At 43.5% G+C, this 26485-nt stretch overlaps 1 protein-coding gene across 7 annotated transcripts; it reads right to left on the reverse strand.

The window, feature by feature from the left end:
• Nucleotides 1-889: 889 nt before the first annotated feature.
• On the reverse strand, nt 890-26485 carry abi3bpb (ABI family, member 3 (NESH) binding protein b). 7 transcript variants are annotated; one of them, XM_080835698.1, is made up of 22 exons: nt 26291-26485; nt 20419-20598; nt 18589-18657; nt 18378-18510; nt 17114-17295; nt 16638-16693; nt 15368-15401; nt 14976-15053; nt 14629-14703; nt 12194-12385; nt 10702-10887; nt 9965-10030; nt 6713-6775; nt 6421-6537; nt 5927-6016; nt 5405-5614; nt 4945-5050; nt 3887-3966; nt 2610-2639; nt 1678-1836; nt 1333-1455; nt 890-1090 (listed from the first exon to the last, which is right to left on the reverse strand). In XM_080835698.1, exons 1-22 carry the CDS (start codon nt 26370-26372, stop codon nt 975-977), a joined length of 2427 nt encoding a protein of 808 aa, XP_080691824.1. In that variant the 5' UTR covers nt 26373-26485; the 3' UTR covers nt 890-974. The 7 variants fall into 7 exon arrangements, with proteins under 7 accessions (XP_080691824.1, XP_080691827.1, XP_080691826.1 ...); XM_080835701.1 differs by lacking the exon at nt 12194-12385; XM_080835700.1 differs by lacking the exon at nt 10702-10887.

Here is a 26485-nt window from a genome sequence, read left to right on the forward strand (position 1 = left end):
GTGTGTGTGTGTGTGTAACTGTTCTATATGTGCATGTATGCATGTGTGTCCGTGTGTGTGTGTGTGTGTGTGTGTGTGTGTGTGTGTGTTTTTACTGTGATTTGACCAAATAAATCAGGTCACTAATAGACAAGGGGGTTTGACATGACTGTTTGACCTCACAGCTCATAGTGTGTTGTAAACTCAGACACTGTGGGCCTTTACCCACTCTGTTAAAATGTACTGCCACGTACATGTATTGTATTTCTCTTTATATACGAAACGGATGCCAACACCAGTGCATTTGTCAGGAGGGCACAATTATAAAGCCAACCCTTCCAGATATACATATTGCTATGTGCTGAGTCTATGCTAACGGTCGGCACTTGTGACGTATAAGAGACTTAAGGTATCCGGAGCACATCTCAGGTGATGTATAAGCTAAATCTTAGCCCTTGTGTCAAACCCGAGGTCCCCTCAGCTAAAGCACTGCGTCAAAATGGCGTCTCCTACCGCTCGCTGTCAAGCCAGCATGAGGAAAATGGCGCCACAGACTTTTGATAAATAATATTCGACACAATATCAAAATAGTTTTAGGGAGCCAGCTTCCCAATATTTAAAAAAATCATATTTTAATGTGTTTGTTTACCTCGCTGCATTTGAGGTAACTTGACTCTTACCTTTTTCTCTCTTTCTCTCTTGAAGTTTGCTCTTTTTTTTGTTATGTTTGATAAATAGTGAGATGAGATTAAGTTGCTATCAAATGCGCTCAATAAATTTCCCTGCCACTTGGATTCTGTACATGTTTATACATGGTTTTGGGGCGGGAGGTGAGTTGCTGTCTATGCTGTGCACTCTGTGATTACCCCCTCCCCCACTTTCTCCCCCCTCCCTTTTGGTGTTAATCAATCACAAACCCCCTTGTAACATGACAGCCACATGTTCCAGCCAATGAGATTCTTTCCTCCTGACTCCCCAAGAATTTGAATGGAAAACTACCACTTCCCGGGTATAGGTGTGCCGCATTCGTACCATGATACATAAGTGATGTGAGAATTTCCTCCTATGTGACCAAAGTTGACTGGCTCTTGTCTCATTGCTCTGTAGTACCCTGGAAAACAAACAAGAAACTTCAGTCAGGCATGTATGTTTTGGACCACACAGAAGTAGACAGCTATCATTGAGTAAACTGTGTTAAAGTATCAACAGAGACCATGCATTCCATACACAGACACCATACTTTGACATATTGTGTATTTAAGCATAAGTCTCAGCTCAGTCAGGTTTTTATAAAACACCCCTGGAGAGAGCTCACTATCACAATGCAGAAATGTTTGCAGTAAAACCCTTTACCTGATCTGGCTGGCAGGCTATCAGCAGGCACCTGGGAGCCTGTTCTACCATCAAGGAAGGAGTCCACAAACTGGCAGTGGTCTTCTCCATGGCCCGTCTGGTCTCCAATGTTGTAGAATTTACCTGGGAATACAATCAATGCAATATTTAAAAATGACTATGGTCTGGAAGTTAGTTGTCTGAAGAAAGGTTGTTGTGAGATTGATCTTTTTCTAACACATTCTGTCTGTATAAGACTCGTTTCTTCCCTAAACTAGACAAAAGACTTATTAACACGTACAAATACTGGCATTCAATAATGAGACTTCATTTTAATTGCAAAGACTTAAAAGGGATCAGACTAACCAGTCAAAGAGTCACTCAGGTAGATCTTGTATCTGAGAGAGTTGCAGATCTGAACCCCCACAAATTTGCGGTACCAGGTTCTCTTTACATACTGCTTGCCATTGCATTCAGAAAATGAGTCAGTCTTGAAGGGGAACTGCGTCCAAATGGCGTCTTTTCCTAAGGGACAAATGTTTGACTTGTCATTGCAGTCTTGTAGATGAACGAGCAAAAGCACAGCACACTTCTATGGGATCCTCATGAATCCACACAGGGAAACAGCTCATTGTGATCTAATGCTTCTTCTTTTAGCAGTTTATATGTGCCATTTGCTACTTTTTCTACCAATAAAAGTGCCAGACGTGTAAAAGGTTAGCGTGCACTCTGTTAGACACTATTTATTTTTGTTGGCCTGTCTTCCATTACATTTGAGGGCTGGAGTTAAGTTTTTTAACTTTTGACTATAGCCAGACTGCAGGAATAACAATAAGAGATAAACATAACACAGGGCACCCAAAGAAAACATTTATTTGAGTGCATCAAGGTAATTGTCCCTGTGTATGAAGGAGCTGTATGGGGAGAGGGGCAGCTGAAATAAAAAGAAAAAAGCCGCCTTCATTTGCTAGTCCTGAGTAAATGTTTTGTCTGGCTGTGTGTATGATGTGGAAGAAGTGAACTCATAGGATAGGAGAAAGAGAGCGAGACAGAGAGAGGGAGAGAAAGAGAGGGGGAGAGATGTGGAGAGACCATATGTGAATTTTGCAAAGAAAACTCTGTCTCGGTGGACTGTGTGCTCTAGTCTTTCTTCCTCCCCTTCCTTCCTTATTCCCTTCCATCTTTTCTATCTGTCTGCCAGTGCTACTCATTAAATTATCCATTCATTCAGCACAGAGGAATGTGTGAGCCGAGAGCAAAGCATTAGGGGGAGAGAGAAGGGAGAGATCTGCTCTTACCTGAGACGTTTTCACTTACTCGCGGATCGGCTGCATGGGAGAGGTGGGAAAGGAAAAGAGAGGATTGTGAGTGTTAAGAAACAAGTCCGTTTATGCAGCAAACTCTCAGCTACTAATCCTTGTGGTAACCAAACTAGTTAGAAGAAGAGCAGAAATTAACCAAACAAAACAAAACTGTGTGTGGGCAGTGTTTCCTACTGCTCCTCCTCAAAAACAAAAAGCCACAATAGATCAACAAAACATATTTTAACAGGAGAACTTTTTAAGAGTGGCGCGGATGGACTTGAGGGGCTTTTTCCAAGTCCTTCTCAGCCCCATACCTCCACAGAGAGCAACTGGCAAGACGTTAGTGGGGGAAGACGTTAGTTAGGGGAAGGGGTGGGGGGGTGGGGGTTGTGTCAGACTCTTGGAGCTCGGCGGAGGTTGGGGTAAGTCATCAGACCCTCCGTCAGACAGGCTCAGCTCACACGTGGAGGGGTGCCGGCAGAGAGTCGGCCTAAGCTTCCCCCTAAAGCTAGAGGTACGCCGCCGCCATAAAACATAAAGATGACGTGAGTCTTTATTGGCTATTTATTTATGACATGTTGTTAGTGAGGCCTGGACCTCAGCCCACAGTTTGTAAGATGAGGGCCGGCGGGGGGGGGTGGGGGTTGGTGGAGGGCAGGATAGAGGGGGTGGGGTGGGGGGAGGAGCTGGCTCAGTGACAACGGGCCGGGGAGGCTTTGACAGCCCTGTGCCTTGCGGGAGCCAAGGTTATGAAAATGGAGGGACATGCTGAAATCATTAAGTTAATAACGAGCGGTTAATTACATACATCTCTGAGAAAGGTAAGAGAGGGGGGACCACAAAACGGGTCTGGCAGGCCTGCGTGGCTGTAACGTTGGCCTCCTTGTACTGTACCATATGCACTTTGCGTGTTTGCATGTGTCAGGGATCTCTCAACATTAAAGGCCTTGTCACTTAATGGGGATAACTTTTCGCCTTAAGCCAACACCAATAAAGGGCTTAAAGGATTTACAAGTGCTTTGTAAACATCTATTATTTCAGTAATAGGTGCTTAATACTTTCAACATGCATATGTTCACAATGACAATTTATGTGATTGCATCTGGGCTCTACTATATTAAAGACTCTGTCACATCAGGAGGAGACTATATGTATGTTTTATAAATCAGAGTCCCCCATCGCTATTCATTTGTATGACCTTTACCTTTAGTCATTTGCCAGATGCTTTTATCTGATATTAATAGTATTCATGCGTGCAGACTGGGCTGTACCTGATTCAGTGTTGAAGGAGACTGGCTCACTGGAGGGACCCTCTCCCAGCTCATTCTTGGGCTTCACTTTGAACTCATAGCTGGGAAGTTCAGAAGAGAACGGGTCAGGGTGGAATTACAGCAGAGATCCCAGATATCGCATCAAAAGCCCCCAAATCACTTTCACTTCCCCTCTTAGGCCATATGCTTTTCACAGAGTAGGAATTGGACTTAATGCGGAGGATATTAAACTGGATTTGGTATGAATCTAAAGGAAATATGGGATTCTCTCTTTCTCTATCTCTCTCTCTCTCTTGTTCTCTCTTTCTCTCCTCTGGTTGAAAAGAAATCCAACCCCCCCCCCCCCCCCTGCCCCCACCACCACCATCTCCTGGGCCCTGACAAACGATACATTTATTCTCCAGACTCGGGCCAGAGCACGCCAGCGACCTCCTCTATAATAGCTCTTCCAGACAAGATGTTCAGATGCTGGGATGATGGCCCATGGGTCTCCGCTCCACTCCTAGGAAGCCCTGGTTTATATTCTGTCAGTCACTGTGTGCCAGATCGCCATCCCTCATGAAAAATCTTGCAAGCGTGGCGGCCCGCTGCCCGCCAGCTTTCGCTCCATGAGGCCCGCACCTTTTTTTTGCCCCAGATAAGCCGCTGGTCCTAGCGCCCCTCCCCCCATTCTTATAAAACTCAGGAGCACTCGTGGCAGTGACCAAGGTCAACTTGAAGTCACAAAGAAAAGATACTGCCATACTATTCAACTCTACATAAACTAAATAGATTTTTTTTTTATCATAGCGATAACAGTGCATACAGTATACAGACTGCCAAACAAATAGAGTTATATAGAGTTTGAATGAGTTTTTCTTGAACAGTTAGTTAGCCCCGCTGCGGAAAACTTTATAAACATGAAGTATATACTTCACCCTGTAAAGGACAATGTGATGAAGTAAACAACCACAGCTGAAGCAAGTTGAGGGCACTAAATTGAGGGCATGGGGTTATTTTTTTTCTTAGGACTGGCTGTGCACACCCACGCTACATTCTGTGTCTGCTTTGATTAGTACCTGCTCTCTGGTCGGAGGTTCTCCACGGCGGTGTGCGTCTGGTTGGTAGTCAGGATGGAGACCTGCTCACCATCTGGGCCTTTGGTGGTGGAGATGACCTCATACTCTAGAGCACATGCAAAAAAACAGCCCAATAGTTTTACCAGCAATGTAATACGTAAGTAAGTAAGTAAGTAAGTTTTATTTATAGAGCACATTTAAATACAGCATAAACTGACCAAAGTGCTGTACAATGACAATAAAAGGTAAATGATACAATATAACAATACAAATTGACCATAAGTCCTAACATCCAATACAAAGTGCATTGGAAATAAGCAGGAAGCAGGAAATCTTAACAATAGAATTCATATGCTATATTGTTTATATTCTTAAATTCGTTAAGGTTATCAAAACCCTCTGACACCTTTTTCTTTATCTCTCGCTTCCCTCTTTGTCACCTACTTCCTGTCTCTCTCACCTGTGGTGTCATTGTCCGCTTTCTCCCAGTCTAGGATGATGAAGGAGGGACAGCCCTCCACAGTGACTACAGTGAGGTTGGACGGCGCAGACCTCGGTGGGGCCGTGACGTTGGACTCTGTGGCCTCGCCTTCGGGGAAGTACGTGAGGGAGGTGGTGATGGAGCAGGGCTCTTCCGGTTTCTTGTCCGTCTTGTAAACAACATGAGGAGCTGGTGGCAAAGATATTTGTCTGTCAATGATAGCTATGGCTAGGCTATGTATGACCAATGATAAGTACAGTTTCTCCTAAGTTATAGACATAGACAAAGTCCCAGTCCAATATGGTTATTCATGTGATCTGCAGAATGAATACATTACACCATCTTTTGGCTAAACACAATGTGATGTGGATTATATACTGTATATAAAAAAATATATAAAAAACAATTTAGTTCAATTAATTCAAAATGAGACCATACGTCATTGCCTTTGCACAAATGTTACACGGTGTATCGGAATATTACTAGAAAAATATACTTTACCAATATAGCGTTTCTTGCCCAAAGCATCAACCTCAGAGGCAGGAAGGGAACTAAAAGCTGAAGAATTCTCCCAGCTTTCAGAGCGATTGCCTGTGGGAAAATAATATAAGACACTTTTAAGACATTTAAGACTGTAATTCAATTAAAGACCTAAAGTTTCTCATACCACTGATTGATAGAAAGATATGACTAAACCCCTGTTATATTCCATCTCATATTTTGCTTGTGTACTTAATTGAAAGTGACAATGTAATGTCTATGATGACAAATCACTCGTCAAATAGCTAGCATAGCTATTGCTTAGTGCCATACATTGCCTTTTACACACTACAGCAAAGGTCAGTTATGAATTTCAAAATGTCTGACCCTAAAGTTTTGATTGGTAATTAACAGATAGCCCATAAATGGTCACATAGCAAGTGACATAGCTGGCGATATCCTAGCACAATGCTAACTGATTTTGGAAGTCAGCATGACGTATAGTTATTTTTTACCGTTTGTAGCTGGGTCAGCCGTTGTCTTGCGCTCTTGCTTGACTGGCTTGGGTGTTGGAGCTGGGAGCTTGGGCTTGAGAATATCAACCTTGTCTTGTTTCAGGTCAATCACCTTATCTGGAGAAAACAAAATAGCATTGTGTAAGACATCTCTGTCTCTCTCTCTCTCTCTCTCTCTCTCTCTCTAATTACTCGGGTGATAACTATGCCAACTGGAACTTAGCTTAAGTCAGGAACAAAACCCTCTTAAAACTTGTAAGTTTTCGTCACTACAGCATAATAGACTCCTCACCCATGCCTCCAGGCTTGCCCACCAGGTTGGTCTTTTTGTTGAGGGTAGGACGGAGAGGTGGTACTGTAGATTGTGGTAAAGAAAAACAACACAAAGGTCATTGAGAGCATGCTACATGACTTGTGCTACATGATCATTCTACATGACATTATGCTTATTTCACTCTCTTATCTGCTAGCACGAATGAAAAACAGTGGAACACTTAAGGGGACCTACCCTCATAGTAGCCTTCACCTTAAAGTGTCAAGTAAACTACACTAACACTAGAAAATAATTAAGTGGACCTCTCAAATTGATGAGTGAAAATCACCAAAAGGCTGTAAAATGTGTGGCTTAAACCCGTTCTCTCAATTTTAGTTTTGAGCCCTTGGGCAAGATAACATTTTCAGGTTGTTGGTGATTGATACCATAGTGTACCTTACGCCTAATTATCTCTAAATCAACAAAATATAAATGTCATAAAGGAGCCGTATTTAAAAAGAAAAACCTTTTTTGCCGGCATACTCTGAAATTCACTCTAAAGAAACAAAAGCGTCTGTTGTCAATTACCCCTTTTTTGCAGCCCAGCTAAATTCTTGATAATCAAGACATCGTTCCAGCTCCAAGAGAGACTATGACCAAACATAAACCTCCAGGTGGAAGTGTGCCCAGTTCTGAAACATTTTAGCTTGTAATTTAAAACAATATGGATGTGATGCTTTCAACCCATGCATAAATATCTACACTGACACAACAGGCATTGTGTCTGTTCTGCCAGAACATGGTCTCACTCAAAATGCTCAGGCTTTGCAATATCCAGATGGGTTTTTCCCCCTATTATAACACAAACTTTCATGTAATCTTAAATGTACTCTGGATCTAAACTAAGAGCTGGAGCAAACACAACTCCACAGGATTCTTCTTTTTTTTATAACAACAATAATAACTCAAGCATTTATGTATGGAAACCATGCTCTTTTCCCTTCTCTTTTTTTCAAGTCTACTTTTTCTTTCTTCCTAGAAGTATAGCACTATGTTCAGTTCATCAGATGCAGATTGGAAATGAAACACATTTGTGCTATTTATGATGAAATGAACAGCATCAAAGCCCTGCCCAGTTGCACGAAGAGACTAAACATTGGCACCTCGGTTGACATCCAATGTTCTCTGAAGCACATTGTTCTAAAAAGCCATTGGTCGCAAATGAGCCAAAAGCAAAGGAGGCTCAAGCGATGTGGACCTACCCCAGGAAAATAGATTAAAATTACATTAAAAAGGCACCAGTCGGAATCTCTAGTTCATCAGAGGACAAAGTAATTAAACAGAACTTAGCTCCTTACATCTAGCAGTAAAACAAAAAAGCTTTGCGAAGCTGGAGAGGAACATGCCAAATTCTGGTTCTTAAAATAAGCCCGGAGACCAAAAGACGCCATACTTCCTTTCATGAAAGTATTTTCCAAAGACCCAGTCAAAGCCCTTCAGTGATTGAGATGGGTGTGAGGCAGCAGGCGGTCAGTGCCTTGAGTACTAAACGAACAACTTGGACTTGTGTCTTTTACTATAGAGCTGCTCCACAATGGAAGACCCTGACTGCTCAGTATCACCATGGGCATGTGGTTTGCTGTCCTGCCGCAGAGGGTTGTCTTCATGGAAAGCACCGCAGTATAAATGGATTACACTTGGGAGGGGGGGGCTGGGGGGGTTATTGGATTTGTTTTTGAATATTTTTTGGTTGATCTTGGTATTTTTTCTTGGGTGCCATTCAAGCAATTTACTCAAGGACAGTATCCGATTACTACATCTGTTCTCTATTTTGGGGGCATTTGTTGGACCTGTTTACTTCCCAAGTATTCCACTGTTTCGCAGAAGTAGTGCTTAACCTAGTCAAAAACAACCATTCCTGTGCTGTTAAACCTATAGTACTTTTACAGTTGAATGTAGCTGTACCAAAGATATGTAAATTAAGTAATACTGTACATAAATACACAGAATTTACCCATTTCATTTTTCCATTTACCCAAAAGTATATTTTAAAAAACGACATCCATCTTCAGGTTAAGAACGTATGAAAGCACCATACAAATTATTTGGTGGCCATATGCAAGTTTCCTATTTGGATTTCTTGGTCTTGAATGTAAGTAAATGACAGCTAGCTTAGCACCTAGCATTCTCGGGTGCTAGGTGCTAAGTGCACTGCGCATATTTTTTAACAAAGTGTTGTAAACTTAAATCGAAAAAGTACAGCACACTAACTAATACAAGTAAGAATAACTTAATTACTTAAAATAAGGTGATGCTGGGGAGTGCCCTCACATTGGATTATTTAGTATTTTGACCTGAAGTTCATTGGATGGGCTTTTTTAAATGCACTCTTGAGTCAGACACACAATTAATTCACAATGGAAGACAACAGCAAAACCCCCACACCTTGTTGGAGCTCATGCCCAATGCACAAAAAACAAAGACCCATGCAGACACTCATGCAGATGGTAATCCTCAACCAAAAGCTGTAAAACACAGACAGAGGACACTAGGAATCCTCAACAAGAAGCAACCTTGCCCTTCATTTACCATTGACTAGATAACCTCAAGATGGCTCTTTTAGCCACAGGTCAGTATTATTTTATCAGATGGATGTGTTAGATGTGTTGAAGATATTCTCATTTGGTTCTTTTTTTGTTACTTAAGTATTCAATTCTCTATGTGACATTAGCATTGTATGGAATGGTGAATGACCAAAGATCCCAAAAGATTACTTTGGGTATCTGGGCCAAAAGATAAAACTGGAAACTGTCTCTGAATGGGGTCTTCAACTTGACCCGTCTGAACTACTGAACTCCACTAATCTGTCTATGGTGTCAGTAATCTCTGATGACTATCTGTACCTAGTTGTAGCTAAATCTTTTTTTGGTGAGTGTGTTTGCATCTGTCTCAAATCCCCCAGCTGTTAGGCTACAACGTGAAGCTCGCAATAGCGGTGATTCTGCAGAAGCTTGCAGTACAAAACCCAAGACATATGAGAACAGGACACATGGAGGTATGGGTGAGGAGGGGTGGAAGGTGGACTGATGGATGAACAAAGACAATAACAGGTACTGATGGCATGGCTTTGGGATGAGATGGATAGGGTTGGGTGGGGTTGAGTTGGGTACAGGACACCAACATGGAGCTTGATCACAACAGCAGCTGCGGAAGGTTAATGGGCGAGACACACAAAGGGGGATGGGGGGGGGGTTGGGTATGGATGGGGGTGAAGTGACCGGTTCTCATTACCCATTCTCATGCGGGACCATAAGACAGGTTTGGGCAGGGACAGGCCCTTATGGTGCTCCCCATTGGCTGTTGGGGGAAAAAGAGGGTACGTTATGGAGAAAAGTCGCACGCCAAGCCACCATCAACACTGTTTATGCTGTTGTCAGGAGGAGGAAGAGGGGAGTGGGTGTCAGCGAGGCAGCCTGGCGAGCACACACGCTACCAGGTTGCAGAACTGGCGGGCGTTCACGTTTGGAACACCTTTCAGTCGTCTTTAAGGGGGTGTTGGCATGGGTGTGTGTGTGAGTTGGAGAGGGATGTGAGTTAAGGGGTAGGGGTGGGGGGGGATCATTCAGACCACATCAAACACTCGTGACGGTCAAATAGACGTGCCTGTCAGAATGAATCATGGCCACTGTTCTGACTGTAAACCTGTCAGAAGATGAGGAAGCATGATGCCTTGTATGCACACACACACCACATGTCTGCCGCTGGGCGGGGGGGGGGGGGGGGGATCTGAGGCCAGGCAGAGCAATGCCAAGCTCTGGCCAGGACATGACTACATGTGGATTTGGATTTTTTTTGGGGGTGGGTTTGGGTGGAGTGGGGTCAGGAAGGTAAAACAAAAAGGGAAAGAACGTAATACTTCATAAAAGAAGGTTATGTAAGGGGGTCGAAGTGCCTGTGGAGAAGGTTTTGCAGGTTTACACTGGGGGAAGAAGAAGGTGGGTGTATGGGGGTTAAAACAGGTCCATTACCCCCTGGTCTCCTGTAGATCTTGGAGGAGTTATTGGCCCTGGGGAAGTAAGGGTTTCTCATGCCGTTAATGAAGGGAGAGAAGGGCTTTCTGCCTTGAGACGTCAGGTTTCTGGCAGCCACTGCAACCACGGAGTCAGACGGTTTGGCTGGATGAGACGTAGCCAGTTGTCTTATGTTGCTTTTACCTAGAGTGAAGAACAGAAACAGTGCCATCTCTGGTTACAGTGTTTAGACTGTGGTAAAAAAGTGGGTGGTAGGGCTTGCCGAGGCCTTGTCAGCAGCTATGGATGGTGAGAAGAGGATGATGAGAATGGATCTGACCTGCTATAAAGATGTGAGAAGATGAAAGTCCTGTTTTCAGATGGTCTAGAATACCTGACAAGTCAACTACTGTGCTGGCAGAGTATACTACTGTCAGACTTATCCAGTGGGTCTGATTGCATTGTGTATTCATTTAACTTCACATACCAAATCTTATGTGAACTGATATACATTACTTTGTACTACACATTTTATATCTATCCCATACATCTATAAGTTAATAGAAAACAGCTAAGTGCAATTAAAGTGGAAGGTGATATAGCAGCCATTCCATTTCTTTCCCCTTGTCACTGTTGGATTTCCTTTTATTCAGGGCATTTGTACATGCAATCTAGTGATTGATTGTATAGTTTAACAGCTTAAATAAATATACATTATATAAAATATGTCTCACTGACAGCTTTGCCATTCATAGCAATGTTGGCAGCACAGTGTTGCCTTTCTCTGGAAGATTGACAAGCATAGTAGATAAGTGATATGACTAGTGTAGTGTGGTTTGTGTGTGTGTGTGTGTGTGTGTGTGTGTGTGTGTGTGTCTATGTTTTGGGTGTTGTTGTAAGTGCAGCAGTCATTCCTGTGGATAAATGAATCGACGTGAGCCCCAAGAAAAACAGGAAAGGAATGAAAGTCAGATGACTGAGGAGACAATGCGATGTACAGCAGTTAGACAGTGGAGCCACACGAGTCGCAAATTGACAGGGGGATTAATGCACTGATGTCACCGTAAGCCGAGGTATTGTCATTGGCTTGATCCCAGACATAGTCCGGAACAGAGCAGATTGTCCTTCCTGTTAAGAATTAGGGAGCTCTGTGGGAAAGAGAGGCTTTTATCTGTTTGGGGAGGGTTAAGTTACTGGTTTAGCAGAGACCAAAAAAAAAAATGTCTCAGCGCATCTGTGTTTCCCTGCTGTGTTCAGAACCAAATTCACTCCTGTTTGCTTATTCTTTTGTTTTCATTCATCAGAATGTTTAGTCTCTCTCGGGAAACACTGTCTGGTCTTTTTTGTCTGTCTAAATACCTTCAAAAGTGTGCTTCATATAAAGAAAAAACTACAAGGAAAAACCTTCCCCAAAATCAAGACATTAGTAAAGGGAAAACCTTAGGCTGCTGGGAGGAAAGAAAAACAAACACAAAAATTAGCCAAATTCAAATGAAAACAGGGCATTTACCCGACGGGTTATGGAGCTTCTGTGTGGTACTAGGTGCCCTGGTCTGAGTTTGTCCATGATGCGCATCACCGTGTGATGGGGCATTAGGGGCAGTGGTGGAAGAAGAGTGGGGTTTGGAGGGCACAGGTTGGGCAAGGGCAGATGATACATCCACTGACTGGGAAGAGGTATTTCTAACATGGTTGTCTGTGTCTGTCAGAGAGAGAGAAGAGAGAGACGAGCTCTGACTATGGAGACCACTGACTGGTAGCAGCTCGGATTTCAAAAGGGCTACACATATGGATTACTTTTTCACTGCCATCTTTTTTTAAACGGTGGTTTGTGCCAAACCGAAATACAATTGAGTGGCAGGCATACAAATCCTCTTCATAAGCTCCAGGCAGCATGGAAAGATGAGGCTCTTTTAGTGCCTTTTATTGATGGTTCCTTAAAGCTTTTTTCTTTCCAATTTTTGATTGAGTGAACTACAGACCGTTCTCTGTTTATACAATCCCAACTTATAAAGTGAGCTTTTATTGACTTGATGTGGTCTCATAATCAAGAAGCCCGTGGAAAACACAAAGAGAAAAGTAGTACATTCTCAGAGGAAAAATTAGAAGAGGGGGGGAATCTGGAGTCTTTAAGGGTTCTGCCAGTCTATAATAAAGAACCCTTAAAGTTGCTATTGAAGACCCTCGGGTGAAGGGTTATTTGACTATCAACATCAGCTTTGAAGAGACCTTTTTGCCAACAAAAGGTTCTGAGTTCAGTGAAGAATCTTTAACTTTTTAAGAGCCAATTAAGAACTTAGGTGTTTTTTAGAGGTTTCCTAAGTGTTTAGTTTGAGAGACAGAAGAAGACAGCGAGGAGGGGAACCTCCAATGTTCTGTCTTTCTCTGATAGGGAATCAAAATGGTGACTGAGACTTTTAAGGTCTAATTTAAGAGTTACTGTGACCGATGACACCAGGTGCAATCTAATCAAGTTTCCTGCAGTGTTCTAATCCACTCGCTAGCTAACACGCTTCTCTTACCTTGCACAATTACAACACAATTCATGTGTTTTTACTGGCAAATGCAAGTTAAGGACAGTCAACTTCCTAGCTAACAGTAGGAAACTCCATTAGATAGTATCTGGCATTAAGGTCACAGTAGCCCAGTCAAACTAGAACCTTCTGACTTCTTCATGCAGTGACCACATGCAGACTGAGCTCTCCAGCTCAGCCAATGGCTCAGGGCACAGCAACTCTGAAAACAAAAACCTCATGAGGGTCAGACAGACCTGAGTTCAGACAGTTGAGATGATGGGAAACAGAAAGAGGTAGAGAAGTGATTGTGGATCAAAAGTTGTAGCTGACAGAACCATGCCAGCTACAAAGATCACGGGCCCGAATTTCATTGACGGGCAACTACCAACAAGCAAAGTCCACTACGCATGAACTGAAGACAATTTTAATAACTCAGCAAAATCTTTTTGATAATTTAATACCATGAGCACAATCAAACATGGGTGGGTCAGCCCAATGCTCCCACACGCCATGTGATATCTTTATTTCATGCGCGATAGACTTTGCTTGTTGCTTTGCTTGTTGCCCATCAACGAAATTGGGGCTCCGTGTGTATACAGTTTCTTTTTAATCTTACTTACGTATATTTTTTTATACGTGTTTATATATCAAAATCTATTGTCACACGAATGTAGACTTAAGGAGTTCTATTTGTTTTAAAAAAAGGAAAATATTTGATCCTTGAAAGACAGGAAAGGAGTAAATTATTGCACTGAAAAGAATGGAACACACAGACATACTCCGTGGAGACAGATAAACTGAAGAAAATGGTGGACATGAACATGGAAAAGATGATGATATGAACACGAGGTGATGAAGTGAGGGAGATATGAGAGAGGCAATGAATGGAAGTATGAAACACACACAGATGGTTGAATACAGAAAGAGAGAGAGGAGAAGAAAGGAGAGAAAAGACATCGATAGAGGTACAAATGAGAGACAGAATGACCTGTGCAATATGACTTATATTATATGGAGGCCAGTGCATGAACAAGCAATCGCTGTGCCCCTATGGTGGCCCCAAAGCCTCAGTGCGGATGCGTGGATGATACGCTCGTTCAAGAAACCATGCGTGACCACACGAGGAGGCCATGGCTGCTGAGTCACCCCAGCACATGACCCCCCCCTGGGTGACTTACTCCTCTGTCTCTTTGGCAACCTCCAGGCATCCTCTCGCCGGGAACTAGAGACTTTCGTAGACTTGCTAAACACTTGATGCAGCATGCAGCCAATCAGACCAGCTGATTTTTTCCCCTCAGACACCCACCCCTCCCTTCCCCAACCAATCGGTATCATTCGCAGCCAGATGGTAAGCCAAGCGATGACTGACTGCTTGTGAAGCTGAATGGATAAAAAAGGAACAAAATAAGACAAAGTGCCTCGTGGTTACCGAGTGGGAACTGTGGCCATTGCGGCTCATTGGAGTTCAGGCCGGGCACAGTTTCCTGGTGGCTCTGGGGAGGAGCTGCGGGGAATAACGTAATCGTTTCATAACCGAACGCAAACGTCACAAGAGAGAAATTAAAGAGAGAGAGAGAGAGAGAGGACATCCCGATTTCATCTTGGGGGTTTCTTAAAATAAAAGTTGTGTGCAAGATAGAAGAAACACTCTCTCTGCTCTCTGGGTTTCTAAACAGAGTCAGATGTTGGAAAGGGAGACTGCAATAAAACGGAGAGATGTACAGAGGGCAGAAAAATGAAAGAGGGGGGAGAGAGAGAGAGAGAAGGGAAAATTACCAAAAGATGTCCTGGGAGCTCCAGGAAAGCCTGGTTTGTGGAGAAGAGGTAATCTGGGCTGGGTTCTGTTGTGAAGAGCTGCCATTGGGAGGAGAACAACATTGCATTCTCAAAGCAACCTCAGATCATTCTGTGATTTGTGTGTGTGTGTGTGTGTGTGTGTGTGTGTGTGTGTGTGTGTGTGTGTGTGTGTGTGTGTGTGTGTGTGTGTGTGTGTGTGTGTGTGTGTGTGTGTGTGTGTAGGACATCATATTAATACATTCTGCAACAGGAAGAAACAAATGATGTGCCTGGTAAACCAGATGATTTGCAGTGCCTTTTCACAATGATAATGTTCACTTGGTTAAAATAGGAAATGAGATCGGTAAATAGAAGATTGCCAGGTGACTTACCAGGACGTGGGGGGAAGAGAACCATCATTGGCTTCTATACAAGCAGGACAGAACAGAATAGAATATTCGTTTAGAAGCAGACAAATTGGCTCAGGGTGACTTAAGAGGATCATATTTCAGGTCTCATCAAATCTTTTCCTACTGCTCCTCTTAAGGACACTTTCTGTTGGCAGTTTAACAATAACATATCACAATAAAAGGACTGCCATTTTAAAGGTATGCAACACAGTCGGCCTTGACCTTTCAGCCATGTCTAATGTTCTCCTACTATCTGCCCCCCCCACTTTCCGCACAGAGTAGAGACCAGATGCAGACATACCAACACCGCTCCTCTGCCCCCAGCTACACTGTCCATGCTTGCCAGGTAAAATGCAGGCGTGTGAATACCAGTGAGAATGAGATAAAAACAACGTGTGTGTGCTGTGGGTTTGTAAGGATAAGCGACTATATGTAAGTCTATAAAATACAAAACTGGTTATGGTTGGTTATGCTCATCGATATGCTCAACATTGCTCAGTCAACTATTATTTGTTTGTATATGTAATTGTCTGCATATGTGTTCCTATTGTATGTGCACATCAGTCTGTTTGTGTTTTGGTGTGTGTCTGTGGAGTGTTCACAAAATGTCCAGGTTGCCTCTGTCTGTGTCAGAGGTGAAAGTTCAGTTCCTGTCTCTAGATGAAAGACTGCTTTAACAAGTCTGTGTGTGCCAGCTGTGCCTGGGTTTAGTGTGCATGTATGTGCGTCTGTATATATGTCGCAGTGGGTGGATATTGTGGTGAATGCAATACGCGTAGGTTCGAGACGGAGCACTTGTTTGGTATAGCAGGGGTGTTACAGAGGGGTAGCACTGGAGAACAGATGTGTTAGAATCAATGTCCTTGACTCTCCAGTCTTTTATCTCTCTTCCTCTCTTTTCCCCCTCTATGTCCCTCTATTTCTCACTGTCTATACCTATCCACCATTCTGTCTCCACGACTATTTGGTTTGATCATACCCTATACTGTAACTCTTCTGATGACAGGTTCTCAAACCTTCTTTACACTTCTTCTTTCCCTAAATGATGGGTTTCTTTGATCCCTTCCACATTATTTTCACAGGTCGCTTAATGACCTTCCCTCTAAGTACTAAGTACTGTTGAGTTATGTGATGCATTCTCAATGATAATTATAATAATCATGTTCATCCTCATGCTTTTGGAGTTTTTTAAGGTTGAGAGGTCAAATCCCTTACATGACATCTTTACGATCAAGCAAAACTCCATACATACCACAGGCTTTGAGATAATGGTCCTGCTTGGCTTCATGGGCTTCTGCATGCTTTTGTCTGGGGGGAAACAAAGCGGGGAAACATAACAAACAACTTGGAGTTAATGTCATCTCTGACAGATACTGTAAATGTTCAAGAGGAAGAGAAGAAAATCATCTTTTGCACTATTATCATTGGGTTATATTGGTGACCTGATCCTTTTTTAACATAGTAGTTCTCACACCCTGAACCCGAGTCTAGCTGAAATCTGCAGTTTTTATGCCAAGTATGACGTGGCTACTTTGGCAAAACATTAAAAAAAACTACATGGTATGTTTTTATGAGGAGTGACCTTGCTTTAAACCACTCCAGGTATAATAACATTGGTTCCCAGTATTCCTGGAACCCATGGTGTTAAAGGTTAGGGTTGATAGTGGTTCCATGTGGTTACAAGTTACAAGTTTTGAAAACAAATCAAATTGAATGAGGAGTTCTCACCTCCCATGTTGGTGTTGTGAATAACAGGTTTGCTCCACATGCCGCTGCGATCATCCTTGTTTGATTTGACCCCAAACTCGTAAGGAGTGTTGGGCTTCAGGTTGTCAATCACTGTGTCGCTGGTTGGGCATGTCTGATAGTTCCACTTGCGGTTCCTCTCTCTGTAGCGGATTGTGTAGAACCTGGATTTGATGGGTCAGATAAAAAAATAAAAAATAAAAACGTTTGAGTAAACATTTGTAAACAACAAGTAAACATTTGTGTGCTCTCTGGTTTCAAACCTGCATGGCTATGGTTTGACATTGGAAAGGTCCATCCTTTTAAGCTATTGTTAATTCTGGCAAAAGTACACTTAAACTAACAGTATTACTACAGATTCAGTTTCATTCCCTCATGTTTCTTTTTCTTTCTCTCTCTTTCTCTCTCTTTCTATTTTTTTTTTTTTTACATTTTGTTCAGTAATGCACAAAGCAGTAGCCAGGCCATAAACAGACGGAACTGACATTAGGCTTTTAATAAGAGCACAAATGGTTTGGGACACTTTTTAGGTTTCAGATTGGGTCACGATTTCCAATGACTTTTCCAAGATTCTCCCCTTCTGAAGGAAAAAAAGAGAAAAAAATTGCACACATGCATGTATGAATGTGTGTGTGTGTGTGTGTGTGTGTGTGTGTGTGTGTGTGTAGGCAGGAGTGAGGGGAGAAAGGCAGAACGAATGGGAGAAATGGAAAATTGTGTCAGTGTGTCCCAATGTGTCCCATGTATCATCAGACTTTCTCTCCCTTTGGCTACTTCTCTCTCTCAAACACACACACACACACACACACACACACACACACAAACATACTCATTCACACAAAACACACACACACCTGCAATGGAAGCAAACCCCATCTCCCCTCTTTCGTACTTTTGTTTCCAAATGCGTGAAAGTACACACTTGCTAAAAATGCTGAATAGCATTCTGTTGCACTGCTATGCAACATAAATCTGAATTACTGCACAAAAACAACATTGATAGCACTACATTGCTTTTCACTATGAAATACTGCAAAGGACAGGTCACAGACCAAGGATGGACCCCCTTTACCTCGTTTTGGCATGGATGAGAGGATCTCTAAACATGATGTTAATGCACCCATCATTCATTGTTAGGAATCTTGGGCAAGTTTATGAAAAGCATCTGGGATGAAAGCAAAAAAAAAGGAAAAAGCAGCTCCAAGTGGTTCCAGGTGTTGAACTGCTGGTGCTGTGTGTCACTCACCCGTCTTCCAGGCAGTCGTTCATGATGTTCCCCTCGTAGGGCGTCTTCACAAAAGTGCCCCAGGACAGGAGGACCGAGGTTGGTGTGACGGAGCCAATCACCAGGTGGAGAGGTTTGTCCAGGTTGACTTTACCTGAGGACAGAGGCCAGTGAGTTCACATGGTGGTGCGAGTTAATGCCGAGGCATGTTTGCATGTGGGAGTATGCTTACCTGTGCATTGCTTCTTGACGTCATTGATTGGAATCGGCTGCACCGCAACCAAGTACTTGGGCTCTGCATCTGGGGGAGCACAGAAAAGAGCGATTATTGTAAGTTTTGTGCGCCGACATATACCAATGTGTGACAAGTGAGGTTCAAAAGCCATCATCCAGGCCAGAATGAGGCAATGTGCATTCGAACATGTCTGCCACTGGAACATTCTTTAGTGTGCCTGAACTCTGCAAGTTTGCGATCAGGTGGCGACCTTTAGAAGAATACATTTGACCTCATGTCTCATACCTTCCATCTCCAGCAAGGACATTCTGCCTCTACGTGGATCTTAAGATCAACCTCGGTCTTGCTCAGAGTTTAGCAATCGATTGAACTCCAAGCTGTGTTTGGACAGAAAACATGCCGTTCTCTTTTGGACGGGCCATGTGCTCGCCTGTGTGTTTGAAAGGAACTCTCTAGAAACCTTGAGTACAAAAGAGAGGCCGGTCCATTTTGGGGCCTCTGCCACCCTGTGTTGATACTAAGAGCCGGGGGGAAACGCATGGGCCATGGAAGCTCACTTATCTGTACAGGGAGACCACCTGATACTAATTTGTCCAGGCATAGACATTCTGGACTTTATTTGTTGTTTTTTAGCTGTTCTTTCTTCCCTTCTTTGCGCTTTCCTTATTTCTTTCTACCCTCTTTCATTCCCTCTCTTCTCTTTCTTCCTTTCTTTCTTTTGGACAAGCTTCCAATCGAGTGATTTATAGTGTGGCATTTACTTCTATAGCCTCTTTGGTCTGGGAGCTTACTGAAAGGGATGACATGGCACCCCGAAAGGACATTTCTCTCTGGAGCAAACAGCTCTAGTCAAATCCCCTGAGCCAGGGAAGGTGCCCAACTGATCCAGTCCTATTCTTCTCACTGACTTCAAAGCAGCAGGTTTGTATGCGTCTCCGGAAGCCCTTTGCCCCATGGCTGGTCCTAACCTGTTCTGATTATACCCCCTGTTGCCATGGAACACAATCAACATCAAAATAAGGCTGCCTTAGCTTTGTAAGTGCATTTGAGTGTTAAGAAGGTATTATCTGTTTGTATGTGTGGTTTTTAATCACCCTATTATTAGCTGTTAGAGACTTAGTTAAAAATATGGGAGCTGGGTTAAGTTTGAGGCTCAGCTAAGTGTCAAGGCTTAAAAAAAGAAAAGAGTGCGCTGGTACAAGCATGTCCATTACTCATGGACTAACATTAGCTTTAGGCTATTCCTGTGGTGACCCTGCCGTGACCTGCCGAGATGGGGCAGGGAGGCTGACCTCCGGAGGGAGAACAGGCCTGCAGTGATGGATGGGAGAGAGGAAATGTTTTTTTTTTTTTTTTTTTTTTAATGGAGGTAAATAAACTTTGCATGGAGCTATTAGTGTAATGTGTTGCCTTTTCACCCTGGTGTGGGTGATTCGTCTATTGTGGGTTTTACCTTTCTGCTTATGTGTGTGTGTGTGTGTGTGTGTGTGTGTGTGTGTGCGTGTTTGTGTGTGTTCATGTGTGTGTGTGTGTGTGTGTGTGTGGGTGTGTATAAACAGAGGCTGTGTGTTTATGCTATGACATGCATTGACAAATATCATGGCATGTGATGAAAAATATCATGTGATGAAAATGTGATGAAATAAAGTGAAAAGAAAGCATGCATTGGTACATTAGAAAATCTATTGACATTCAGATCTAGTAAACCATTTCCTTTCACAACTCATACAGCAGCATCTGACCACTGTAAAATGTTCCTAAATTCAATAATGGTTAATTGTGTGTCAAATAATGTGTTTTTCAGAGCAATTTAGGAGGGCAGCTCACCTATCTCAGTCTCATAGGGCTCTCCATTCTCAGGCAGTTGGATGAATTGTTTGGAGAACATGCTGCTGCCATATCCCAGGATGTAGCCTTCCAGCTTGACATCAGGGTTGGGTCGAAGGAACTTCAGCACAATGGTGTCGCCAGTGGCATTGATGCGGACCTTCATGTTCTGTCTTCGCACTGTGAGGAATAAAATAAAAATAAAACAAGAACTTTTCAGTAACACTGAAAAAATGTCCCGTTCAGGAAGAGGAGAGATACTTACTGTTCGTCTTAGATGTTGATAAGTTTAAGCTAACCCATTACGAGAGGCTAAAGTGGATATTCTGCAAAGGCAATCTTTTTTGGGGCAAACCAGCTGCATTTTCACATGGGGGGTTTGATTGATGGTGTTGGATGTTGTGGCTCAAGGCTGGTGAGGTGCTGGTCACGGCTTGGTGCGTTTGGGAATTGGATGCCGTAAATCTTTAGCGAAGGTGCGTAAAAGCGCTCTGTTAGGCTCACAAGTTTACTCTGTTCACACTGTTGCATGACCAGCATGGTAGGCAGGCACAGCTGTGCGTCATATCACACTTATTTTCATACGTTAAACATCTATTCGTATTGCTCAAGACAGAGCCTTTCCCAGTGTGATGTAGCTGTAAGACTCTTATTCTCTGGCCAAACAACACGATCAATCAACTTACATATGCCTTTAAGTGTATTTCCAGCGATGCCAGCAAAGCTTTGTAAGAAATTGCAGTATTCACTGAGTTTTCCATAATTGTTTTGTTTGTTTGTCGTATGTATATAAGAAAAAAAAATGGCAGCCACTATAATCCTTATGGCCCTGTTGTACAGTGGAGCTTTCCCTTCTCAATAAGTTTCCTATTTGTCAAGCCTTTGACTGATTTGAATGAGTTTTACTCTAGACTTACTCTGCTCAACTTGGAAATGAAAGGGGCTTTTGAACTGACAAATAATTACAAGCTTGGCAACGTCTGTGTCCTCCTCAGTCACATCAGTCAAAGTCAAGAAGAAGCCACTTTGCTGATCCCCAAACCGCAAAACGCTAATTAGGCTTTAATGTCACTTAACTCGCTCAAGCCCAACGTGGTTTGAGACGATGAACCGTCATGGAAAATATACGTCCTCATTAACTAAAACTTCCTCAAGCCCTTTAATCAAGGCAACGTGTTAAACAAATACCTTCTCGTAATAGACGAAAAGACTGGAGGCGGCCAGAGACCACTGGCTTGGCAAGGATTGAAAAGCTACTGAGTGAGTCTGGGTGTTACGCAACCCATCGTACAGGGAGTGGGTATTAATTCACACGCTCCGTTGATATCTCCTTCAATTTTTCATGCCTAAAGTTGTGCTTCGTGTCACCACTAATTATGATGCATGGTTAGTGATATTATTCTTTACATATGTCTCGCCTTCTTTAATTAAACACCTGTGCTTTTCTTAAAGGGCTTGTGTCATTTAAAAGTGCTCTTGGCCTAAAGTGAAGCAAGTCCTTATTACCTGGCTGTGGGAGCTTGTTACTGCAGCCCCCCTGTAAAAGATTTATGGAGAAGGATGTTTTCCGTTACAGGGGACTTTATAGCCTCGGATCCAACAAGAGCAGTAAAAGTCTCCTGGGACTTACAAGACTTTTACCCAACGGCTTTGGAAGGACTGGACCATAGTTTGACCTCTGCGGTTTAGAGTGGAAAAAAATGGAAGAAGGTAGCAACTGGTGGTTTACCTGAATGAATAAGACATTGACATTGGGTTTTCAAGTTTGGGGGTCCCTGCTGGAGTGACATTTGTGTTGGCATTGATACTGACATAGGCAATGCCCTTCACCAGCCCCCACAACCAGTCCTATATACAAAAATCCCTATCAGGTCAACATAGTCACATAGGTGGGCAACTGCCATCCCAATGATTTATGGAGTTCAAGAGCTCTGAGAAGCTCTGAGACATCAAGACTTTTAGAGTTCAAATGCTTTAGTAATTGAAATGGATGTTTGTGTTGGCCACTGAACTCCTCCCGACTGACAAATCTTGTCTTAACCTAATGAGCTAGCATGGTTGCAGGTTTCTGTTTCACGTCTTCCTTCAGTTTTCTTTTTTTTCATTCCCTAAGGTCCTGCTGGCACCCCGTTCCTCTCTTTCTTTCTTTCTTTCTTTCTCTCTTTCTCTCTCTCTCTCTCTCTCTCTCCCCCTCTCTCTTTCTCTCTGTGGTGGGGCGGGCCCAGGCCCCTTTGTTGGACCTGACACTCAAGGCATGTGAAATCATGCATGCTCATTCTTGGCGCTGACATCTTGTTTCACAGTTGAACAGTTTCCAGACCTGCTGATTAGGCCACGTGTGAAAAAGAACGCCCAACCCGCCATTCAGTTCTATCCGAGGTGACCCCCACCCCTCCTTCTCCGATGGGACATGATTATTGACTAGCTTTGAGAGGATGGACCAAGTCCTATCACAGGTCATCCATCCACTTGAAAGCCCACGAGCAATGCAAACTCATATCATAAAGTCTTAAAGGTTTTGCAAAAGCATTTGGCGATGGAAGTGCATCAACCATAACGTGCTCTTGCAAATGTCAGTGCCTGTGGTTTAGACAAAATCCATATGTAAAAGCCTTAAAGCCAATCTTTATCCAGTAGTGGATTTGTTAATGCAAACCGGAAAGTTCTAGTCAATCTGCCCAAATCTCAGCGAGTTCTTCATTGCTGAATGTAAAGCACTATTGCATCATATGAATGGGCCAAATATAAAGCAGAATGGCTGTGAATGGCAGTCAACTTTAATGGGAGGCGCTGTGGGGAAGGTAAGCCTCCCTCTAGCCCAGGTCCACAGAGCTCATACACTATATCTTCTGGTCACATTTACAGTGGCAGCCATCTCAGAGTGCCACAGCTGTTTTCATCTCTTCCACAGCGGGCCTCTGGTCTATGGGGACATTTTGGGGGGCATCGGCCTCACTCTCTCTCTCTCTCTCTCTGACACACACACCCACATGCACAAAGAGAGACAGGTACACATACATGCACACACAAACACAGTCACTGTGTCTCCAACACATATGCTCTTATCCAAACACACAAACACTCTCTTTCTCTTTTGTCTCCAATACCGGCACACGCCACACCCTCCTCCCTGCAAGCCCCTCACTTTTTCCAGCTCTGGCCTTCCAAAAAGAAAATCAGTTGCAGGCCAGGCGGGAGCAGACACACACACACACACACACACACACACACACACACACACACACACACACACACACACACACACACACACACACACACACACACACAAACACAGATACACACACACACACACACACAGGCAAGGCGGGAGCTGTTGTCATTGCATTTGTAGCGTTATCTAGAGACTTTGTCCCACTCCTCACTCCTAGTCTGGTTTTCTCTCTCGCAACACAAACTGACTCACACACACACACACACACACACACAGACACACACACACACACACACACACACACACAAACAGCTCCCTGGTCTTTGGACTTCCAGCACTGGTGTGGGTTAACTGAGTTTATGTTTATCCTCCCGTGCCAAATGCAACTTTCCCGCTCCGAAACTAAGCTCACAATTCAAACTGCAACACCGCTGCAAATCAACGCTCTCTGTGTAGCGCGGCCGTATCAAAGACAGTCGTGATTCTTCACTTAGAGCTCTGCATAGAAAATAAGCTTGTCTAGAGTACATGCAATAAATCTCAACGAACATCCTACTGTTTCATGTTTCTACTCTTAACTTTTTCGAAGACAAGTTATACTGCAGTTGCCCAGCAAGGACAAAAAAAAGCATATGGACAAAGACAGAATTGCACAATGGCTAAGCAATCACAGTGTACTGGGGTTCTTTTTTTTTATTATTTTTTTTACTTCTTTCCCCATTGCAGCCAGTGATCCATGTGCAGCTCTATGAGTCTGGCCCCCTGCCAGTAACAGCAACTGTGTGTCACAGGCCTCACAGCTGAGGTGAGCGCACTGGGACGGCTGAGCAGGAGGAGATTAACGTGAAGACAGAGGCCGGCGATAGCATCACTGCTGTGTGATGAGACGGGCAGGGGTCCAGACCAGAGGGGAGAGAAAGAGAGAGATGAGAGATAGGCTGAGAAGAACGTGACAGAGAGAGAGAGAGAGAGAGAGAGACGGGAGGAAAGAGGAATGGGGTGGGAGCGAGAGAATAGGCTGGGAAGAGAGAGATGGGAGGAAGGGAGAGAGAGAGAAAGAAAGAGAGAGAGAGAGAGTGATGGGGTGAAAGAGGGGAAAGGAGAGAGTTTCCCTGCAGAGATCAAACACCCTCTCTCTCACTGCCCTTGTAAAAAAACAATTACACGCACAGACGTATGCATGCACACACACACACACACACACACACACACACACACACACACACACACACACACACACACACACACACTCATACGTGTACACACATTCACACCAGCCCAGATGTTCAGGGTGCACAAGCCCACGCAAACAGGTCGGTCTGTGCACGTTTCCCCTTGTGTTAAAATGTGCCTTTAATGTAATCACTCACATGTATGCACATGCACACACATACACAAACACACACACACACACACACACACACACACACACACACACACACACACACACACACACACACACACACACACACAAACTTGCAAACCATACATCCACCTTTCCACCTGAATATCTCACACTTATCTTATGCTTAATGTGTCTATACTTTCACACACACACACACACGCTCTTACTCATTTATACAAACCAACACATATACAGTGAGAGAGAGAGAGAGAGCGAGAGAGATTAGCAGGCACAAAAAAGTGTCACACACGTACTCACACACCCTACACACACAAAGGAAACATTGATTTTTGCCAGAGCATGCCCATGAGGTACTTGCTAGGCAAAGTTTATCTGCGTCCGGGATCCTGTGTTTCTCCTTGGTTATTTTCACCGAATTAGATTTGTCACATTGCGTAACGCTCCACACACGAAATAACAAAGAATGCTGTTCACCGTGTGTGGCAGCGGGCTCACACTCCTGCAACGCTATTTTGATACAATAACAAATCCAAACTGCACCTCATTTTTTTCCACTGCCAGTTATACCCCAATCAGCCAAATGTGTTTTCATCACGCTGCTGCTCAGACTAATCAAAGGAGACACGCATGCTCTGTGCCAGAATGAACCTAAAACCACCATAACCAACACAATTAACAACGGTACATGTCATGTTTTAGTTTTTACAGAAGGATCACACTCCATTATTTTTTTTACACACACACACACACACACACACACACACACACACACACACACACACACACACACACACACACACACACACACACACACACACACACACACACACACACACACACACACACACACACACACACACACACACACACACACACACACACACGTGTCTGGACTCCTTTTTCATTCGTTTTTTTGTCTGCGTAGCCCTCATTAGTCAGCAGTATAAGCACACTTGGTTTTCCACATGTGATATATACAGTGTGACATGCCTGTAATACAAAACAGTGCTTTCCCCTGTGCAACAAAAAATTGGTGGCAATTTGTCCTCTTATGTGTCAGATCCGTACTCCGTAAAACACTTACTGGCAATTCAGAAACACTTCTGCATATAAAAGTCCAGCCCAGTGCAGTGCACCGTCAGATCATTTCAAGACATGCAATCTTGGCATGCACAACAAAAACGTATTTTTCCGAAGTTTCTTTCACGTATCTGAGCACACCTGCACTCAAATCAACATGTATATTATAAAAAAGACTTGATCATATTTACACATTCACACGCCTACTTGTACATCATTCACACACACACACACACACACTCTTCTGCACTTGCCTCTGCTTCTCTGCGCGCTGCTGCAGCAGGCGAGCAGTAAGATTCCAGCCAGAAGGATGAGGAGGGCTCTTCTCAGGGCCATGGTTGTCTGTGGTGGTGGTGGTGGTGGTGGTGGTGAAGGTGGTTGAGCTCTCGCCGAGGATGCTGCACCAATTTCACTAAGGCAGGGCTGCTGGGGCTCACTTAGGACTTCTT

The sequence above is a fragment of the Sprattus sprattus genome (genome assembly GCF_963457725.1).
Source record: "Sprattus sprattus genome assembly, chromosome: 3".
Lineage (NCBI taxonomy): Eukaryota > Metazoa > Chordata > Actinopteri > Clupeiformes > Clupeidae > Sprattus > Sprattus sprattus.